The following is a 7,935-nucleotide window of genomic DNA, read 5'->3' as shown; positions in this document are numbered from 1 at the left end:
AAGGCAGCTCTCCGGTTCACCGCACAACCAAAGTGAGCCTTCGGTTATTTGAACGAAACGGCACCACGATTGCACACTGCCAAGCACGACTCACGTAATTTCCGTAGCTAAACTGTGCATCCAGATACATGGCACACGCTTCACGGCAGACCTCGAAGATTCCGATGGTCAACGAGAGCACAGGAACGTCGCCTTGAAATTCATCCTAATGGTATCCGAATCAATCAGAGGTCCGAGCAACGTAGGGCCGATTGTCTCTTTCCTGGCAATATCCCCGCCGGTCACCAGCGAAATGCACACCGTTCCTTCGTATTTTTACGTTATACCTACGTCATACGCCACGCTGAACTCTGGAGTCGTTTTCAGCCGGCCTCATATAAGGGCTTCCGCGTCTGAAATCAACTCGCCGAGACGAACGACAACCAACAAAGCATCCAACAAGCTCCGGCCCAGCTGGGGCCAGGCACTGCATGGTAGCTGCCATCTTTCCTGTGACGTCACGTATTTGGTTTGGTCATGTGACGAGTGGTCAACTTTGCGTACAATGACAGCCGCCTTATGGGGGTCACTTTCGAGTGCAGACCGGAACCCCGGTTTATCGCTCTAAGCCCCTCTACCTCGTTGGTTCGTGTAGACATCAACACACTGCTGCGGTGGCGCTGCTCGGTTTCACTTTCCACAATACAAAGGAACTGCGCGTCTAGAAGCAAAAACTGTTTCAAAACGTTCGCCGATATTTTTTTCTTTCTTTTTGCTCTTTTTTGTTGTTGTTGCAACTGTTCTATTGATCCGTTTGCGTTTCAGGTTGAAACAGGAATTGACCGCTAAACGTTATTTCGACGGGACCAGAGGCACCATGAGCAACGAGGAAATCAGAGAACGGTACGTCCGAGACTTCCTGCCTCGAGTTTCCGTGAAGAAGCTAGGAGGTCGCACTGGTGTCCGCTCATTCTACCAGAGGGAGCTTCATTCTATCTTTGCTTCTCGTAAGTACGCAGATGTCGAGTTTACTCCCCTATCAGAAATCGGTTGGCTCCAATGATAGGTTTATCGGAGCAGTACAAGTTTAAAACGTTTATGTAATTGTATGTGGCATTTGTTTCATGCACAGCAAACTTTCAAGGCACGGCCCACTTAGAGCACTATATAGCTCCTGCGGAGCAGAGTAGCGCAATCCTTTGAACCCCGTGTTTTGCCGACAACATGGCCGACAGAGCGGCTCGGCGCGAGTCACGTGGTACTCAGGGTTCCAGGAGGCGGCCCGCCCTATGGGAGAATACATGGAGATCGACACAACACGGCTGATTAAAAAATGAACGGCGAGTTCACGCTTTTCAAAACTAGTCTGTCGTGAAGTTAGTAAAGCACTTAACACTTTATCAAAGTTTTAATAATATCGGATGCGTGTGAAAGTTTTGAGAAAGCAATCTCCAAGGCAATGGCGTTTGAAGCAGACGATTTTTGCTCGCTGCGGAGATGGGCTTTTCGGGTTGGCCGGAGTGGGTCACGTGAATGGTGTGCCGTCGCCGTGTCGTCTGCTGCATGATGCTGCTCAGGCGATTTTTAAAAAAAAAGTTTCGTCCTTGCGTGAAACAAAACTTAGCGCAAATTATTCTAAAATGTTCCATTATTATGTCAAAAACGATTGCCATTCCGTACATCCCCACAATACTGAAGAAACAACGATTTTCTCAAATTCTCCATGCATTTCTGACCGCAGTTGGAACCTCCGGGCGTTCGCCGCTAGTCGCCGAGAGACGGCGTTCTAGATTGCGCTACTCTGCTCCGAAGGAGCTATATAGTGCTCTAGGCCCACTTAGCTCGAACGCAACATTGACAATTCTTCACATTTCACTAGGACGAGAACAATGTTAGTGCAAAGTTAATATTCCGGACGAGTATACATATTTCATCAGGTTAGGGTCCGTTGCACGCTCGGACTAGCAGGACAAGCCCGCCCACAAAGTTCTCTCCTTGCCGTAATTGGTGGTTTCCTCCTCTCCGTTCGCCTCCTCTTCAGCCTTCGCTCCATTAATCTGGAGAAAGTTTAGGGCTTGGCAGGAGGAGCTTGCTCGCTATTTGCAGCCTGCAATAGACTATTAATAGTCTCTATGACACCTCCGCAGTTGCGGCCAAAAAGACGGATATTCCTCGTTCGGGCTAAACGCACGACGCCCAACGCGAATCGGCAACTTTTTTGTCGAGCAAGGCAGAAAAACGTCAAAATTAGTGCTTCGTCATAGAAAACAAGAAGTTCAAAAACATGTCAAGGAGCTCCAGGGAGACACATTAGAACAGATGGTTCATGTTTGACTTTTAGCCCGCATGTTGCAACGCTGTTACCTAAACTTCTTTTCTGTAAGCCTAGATGTGCAAATGAAGTATAAAGTCACGCTATGATGAAAAAGCTACAGTGAGGCTACGAGGCAAGGGAAGGCACTGAAAAACACGAGGGAGAGGTCAGGCTCTTGAACCCTTGCCGTCATATACGAGTTGGAACAGAGAGGGTGTTGGCACGCTCTCGGTAATGTCCTAACGGTACGACATGACAATAGACCGATATCACCAGCCAGTTTCGCTACGCCACCGCTGCCGCAATGCATCGTGGGAACTTTAGCCTTTTAGCACGTGGGACAACCTCGCTAAAGCACTGCGCGTGCCGAGCATGACACGGCACGAGGCGTCTCGAGAACATGCCGCCGGCCTCCCATTGAACTAAAGTTATGGCGGCGTCACGCCTACGCCAAACACTCGGTGAGCCTCGGTTTATTGATTTCGCTTTCAAACGTTCCATTCTCCAATTTTCGCGCGCTGCATGCGGAGCGATCGTAAAATATCAGCCCAGCCTCGCGCATTGTTTCGCGTAGCAAGAAAGGTAGTCATCTTTTTATTTTGCGTCACGTTCGCCCCTTTTAATAAACCTTCGAGAACTTGAAGGACAACTGTTTTTGCACTCTCGGTAAATACCACCTAAGATTATACTTCGACATTCATCACCAATTAAACACACGTCAGTTTTTTTGTTTTTTTTTCTGCGAAATAAAAGTTGCAGAACAAAAGTCGGTAGAAACGTGAAGCGTTCAACTTCACCACCTGAACTAACAGCCCGAACAAGCGGCCGCGTGATCTGCAGCCGATCATATTATATGATACTATATGCCGCCAATAATAAAAATACTACTACTAATAATAATATTAATAATTTTTATACTTTTTAGCAATACAGAAAATCGGGTCCGTCAAAGCTTAAGCCTACAGGCTTGTACGACGTGGCCCCGCAGCCGCGAATAGTAATCTAAACAACGCTGCCATTTCCGTTGAAAAAGAAACAAAATAACAATACACCAATGACAGTGAAAAGACGGTGAGAGTGCAGGCGAGCTGGTAGTAGCTAATCATGTCGTATTACACCTGAGACTGCGGTGGAAGAAATCGGAAGAACTTTCAGTAGAAGGAACAGACACAGAGAACGTCTTTGAGACGTTCTCTGTGTCTGTTCCTTCTACTGAAAGTTCTTCCGATTTCTTCCACCGCAGTCTCAGGTGTAATACGACATGATTACCAATGACAGGTTGACTCATTTTGGAAATATACATATTAAAGCAACAAAAAAAGGATACTTTGTTTCTTTTATTATCAGAACCAAACAGTTGATATACAAAAAATCACGCCCGCCGAAAAAAACAGGAACGTTCTCTTTTTATCACAACCAAACAATAAAACGACAACTTTTAACCGTAAGCGTTTAGAGCAAAACAATTCTGCCTCGCAATACAACAGATTTAGGCGACACATATAAGGTGAAGTGATTTATGAAAGAGAACATCAAAGTATATAAAAATGTTTACATTTTATTTTGCAAACACTGTTATGAATTTGTTTTTTAACTTCTTTAAAAGAGTGCTAGACTAATGAGTTCTGGTATCTCACTGATAATATAAGGAACATTAAAACTTCTCATTCTTTTTCCGTAATGCGTATGTATCCTTGGCAAAGGATATCTGTCTATATTTCTGAGAGGCCGTTTCTGTACCGGATGTTTGTATTCTGTTCTGGAGAAGTAATTTGTTGTTATGGCTATATATTTAAATAAAGCACTCAAAGGCATTATACTAAATGCTTCGAGTTTGTTGATCAGGTCTAAATGTTGAACTTGTGTATCATATGCAATATTGTTTACTCTACTATATATTACTTTATTAATTTACATTTTACAGTTTAATTATTCTTTATAATTTTAACTTTATCATTTTATTTTACAATTCATTATTTCAATTTATAAATTTATGTTTATCATAGTCACGCGCTGTGGTTGGCAAAGCACTGGGCGCGGGCTGAGTTTGCCGATTCTTTCACACAGTCAGCGGGCACGAGTCCTGAATGCATGTCAAGGCATTGATTATTACGAGCCCAAATCGAAATCTCACGCAGTTCACTGCATCGGCCGCGTTCAAATATCGTCACCGCGGCAATCGCAAAGTTTGATAAGAAAATCATGGGGATCGCATTGTTAACAGCGCTAAGGATGCCATCCCAACCGCTTCGTCATCCAGTTTTCGCAAGCGTAAGATAAAAAAAAAGTCCTGTTTTATACTTAAAATTAAGTAGCGACAAATAAGATTCTTGGCCAGTGAGGTTGCGTTCGAGTATACTTGGGTCCCCCTATATAGTGCCACTAAGCTTGCGTAAAATGAGAAACATTCCGAGTAAATACCGTTGCACGGTCCCTCTAAAATAATCAGCGGCTTTGATTATGATGGCACCCGTCTTCTTTGTACAGCGGTGTCCGAGTCCTGGCGAACGCTTCTGGAAGTTGGCTGTGGGCCCACGGTTGCCAACATCTTTCCGGCGACGAGAAAGATCCGTAGCATTGTCCTCAGTGACCTGGTACCAAGAAACATAGAGGAAGTAGAGAAGTGGGTTGAGAAGGCACCGGATGCCATGGACTTGTCCTTCATGAGCGAACCATTGGCCATCTTGGAAGGATACAAGTGAGAAGGGTTTTCACGAATTTGTTCATAAACAGTTGACCCTTGACATGGAGATTCCTTTGTCTCTAGTTTTTTTGAACTAGGGCGTACCTTATCAATTTACATAAAAATTGTTTCATTATTCTAATCAAGTAGCAAAATGGGCTCCACGCGCCAGTTACCCGCCCGCGCTTATCGTCGTCTTTATTTCATTTTTACCAGTGAGATCGGTCATCCCTCCAGCCTGTAACTGCTCGGCGCTCGCTTTCCTCCTTGGCTGAACGGAATAAATTCCGATGATTGGTGTTTCAAAGGCGTCCTGGTACTAAGCTTTCAGCGACCTCTGAAAATGAAATTATCGTCTGCCTTCGTGCGAGGACATAGCTTTCTGTAGCAAAGCACGATCGATAGATGGATATGGCTGAACCCCTTTAACCGGGCGGCTGCTTGCACCATTTAGTGAAATATTTTAATTTCGAATAAAAAGCAAACACTAAGATTAAGCCTTTAAACGGTATAATAAATTTAAATTTTAAATTAGTGGAGCAAGGTAAGGAGTCTCATATCGCTCCTAAGCACGATCATTCTCTTGCCATTCTCCACTGCTAAAAGTGACATCCCGTGTGACCGTGGAGCCTCTTCACAAGCTGGTGCGCGCACGCGGTGGTCCAGTCGGCGCCGTCTGAGAGCACGTCCAGTCAATGGCGAGGCGTATAAAATTAAAAAAAAAAAAACCTCGACTCGTAAACGCGATTTACAACGAAACAATGAGCAAGCGGGGAATCGAGTACCTTTAATATTGTCCCTGACAGTGAGTACTTTCTTCACGTCAAATTATGTGTTAGAAACATCCTTATCTGGTCACGCTTTATTGACCACAATATATAGCCCCATACGAATTTCATAGAAACGTATGGGCGACTGAAAGCTTTTGAAACGCTAGGCATGGCTTACAATGTTCGAAATCTACTTTCTAATTCGTTCGTCAGCGTTGCTATCAGCCAATGTCTCAATCTCATCGGTGTGATGATAAGATAGTCAGAACTCGCCAGAAAATGTGTTTCATAGCAGTGGGTGAGTGTCGAGTCATGACAATAATCGTTTATTTGGGGCTACCGCGCCTTCGTTGGGCTGTGGATCGCGTCCCAATCATGGCAATCTCTCACTTCGGAGAACCCTTGTGTTGCGAGGCGTGTAGAGCCCTGAAAATGTGTGACAGCGCACTTTTTTTGGGGTTCCGAGCGCTGGACAGCATGTTCTCTCCACGCGCAGGCATTCCTAGGACTGTGGGAGTGCCGCTGCTCTATCCGTTCAGTATATATACTGAAAAACTACGAACGTGTCACGGATTAGTTTTAGTTATGCCCGAGTCCCACTCGAGCGATAAACAGAAACAAACGACAGCGACAAGCCTCTAACACGAGTCGTTCGCAATTTGACAGGCTTTGTAGAATAAAGGAGGCTATGTACTACGCTCAAACATGAGCATCAGGCTCGTGAGGATATATTTTTGGCAGGCTTGCAATGACTAGTGCTTACTTCACGACCACCGAACAACGAAACGACTGCCAAAGGTTCCATCGCGAGCACGTTGCATATTTTTTAGGCTTGTCGACTTCGTTTGGTTCTGTTTGTCGCTCTAGTGGAACTCGGGCATAACTCTACAGTGCCTGGCGTGCGTCTCTGACTGGTGTTTTGAACGGGTCCACAAACGTAGTTCCTAGATCTCCGCCTGATGATATGAAACAAAGTGTCATGCTCTCGCCCGTCGCGATCCTGACGGTGTTACAGCAGCAGAGGGATTGCGGAAGATTCCCCTTTTTCTGCAGGTTGCTCTATTTCCAGAGAGTCGATAGAAATCAAAAGCAGAATGTAGTTGGGACGCCGCGCTTACAGCGATCCTTGTTTCCGATCGGCTTTCTAGACAACATTTTTTTTTTTGTTTACAACCAACCGCCATTGTGGAGACATCCGATAGCATGACACACAGGCCCCTGCGACGCAATTGGTTGTTCCTTTAGAAGCGCTTTAGATGCACGGGTGGTATAGGAAGGTAAACACGCCAGTCGAGAACTCGTTCCAGGCATCGTGCTAAAAACACCAACCCTTTGACGCAGGGACGCGAAAATAGGAGTCGAGGACATCGAAGAAAGGACGCGTGCGGCCGTCAAGAAAGTGATTTCCTGCGACGTGCTGAACCCGAGTGTCCTTCCAGAAGGACACAGGGAAGCCTTCGATGTCGTCCTATCGAGCCTGTGCCTCCAGTCTGCAAGTCAAGACGAAACCAGCTATCAAAGGGCCACTCGTAACGTCTCAAGCCTGATCCGCAAGAGAGGGCACCTGATACTGTGCGGCATTGCCGGATCGACAGACTACACTGTTGGCGACGTTACCTTCCCCGAAGTTTGCCTTTCTAAAGCCATGGTGGAGGATGCACTGAGCAGGTCGGGGCTTGAGATCAAACGCTGGAGCTCACTTGACAACCCGGTCTCATCTGAGAGTCAGAAAAGATGGGACTTCGCGTTTGTCGTCCTAGCCGAAAAGCTTTAAAAAGCCGTGACGAGAATATAAAGGAGGGGAATTGTGCTGTATTTTTGTTTTTCCAGCCAGAAGTCAGTCTCTCATCTGATGATGGGAAGTTTCGCAAGTGCAATACAATAGCGATGGCGTTAAACACCCCAGGCTAGCTCTCTGATTGTCCTGAGAGGTGGTTTCCTCTCCTCCAAGCTTGACCAAGGTCAAGTGCGGAGTCGGCCAATCACGGCGGCCAGATTTCTCGCCGACGTTTTCGCCAGGTGTCCCGATTAGGGCCCCAACTCGCGTACGGCTGCTTCTGGACTTGGAATAAAACCAATATTTTCTCTGTCGAAGCTTGTTTTAACATCTCTGGAGGACTCAAAAGAGTTCTTTTGTGTGTGTGTGTGTGTGATTTTAGTTAAAGTATTAAATTACAGGCAACAATGAT

At 45.8% G+C, this 7,935-nt stretch overlaps 1 protein-coding gene across 1 annotated transcript; it reads left to right on the top strand.

Annotated features, from left to right (window-relative positions):
- Nucleotides 1-856: 856 nt before the first annotated feature.
- On the top strand, nt 857-7,543 carry LOC115324235 (nicotinamide N-methyltransferase). Its single transcript, XM_040214737.3, has 3 exons — nt 857-986; nt 4,781-4,991; nt 7,088-7,543. Exons 1-3 carry the CDS (start codon nt 857-859, stop codon nt 7,518-7,520), a joined length of 774 nt encoding a protein of 257 aa, XP_040070671.1. The 3' UTR covers nt 7,521-7,543.
- Nucleotides 7,544-7,935: the final 392 nt, after the last annotated feature.

This window comes from Ixodes scapularis, unplaced genomic scaffold, assembly GCF_016920785.2.
Source record: "Ixodes scapularis isolate PalLabHiFi unplaced genomic scaffold, ASM1692078v2 PGA_scaffold4__175_contigs__length_147842914, whole genome shotgun sequence".
Classification (NCBI taxonomy): Eukaryota; Metazoa; Arthropoda; class Arachnida; order Ixodida; family Ixodidae; genus Ixodes; species Ixodes scapularis.
The sequence above is the reverse complement of the archived record's forward strand: the minus strand, read 5'-3'. Positions and strand labels throughout refer to the sequence as shown.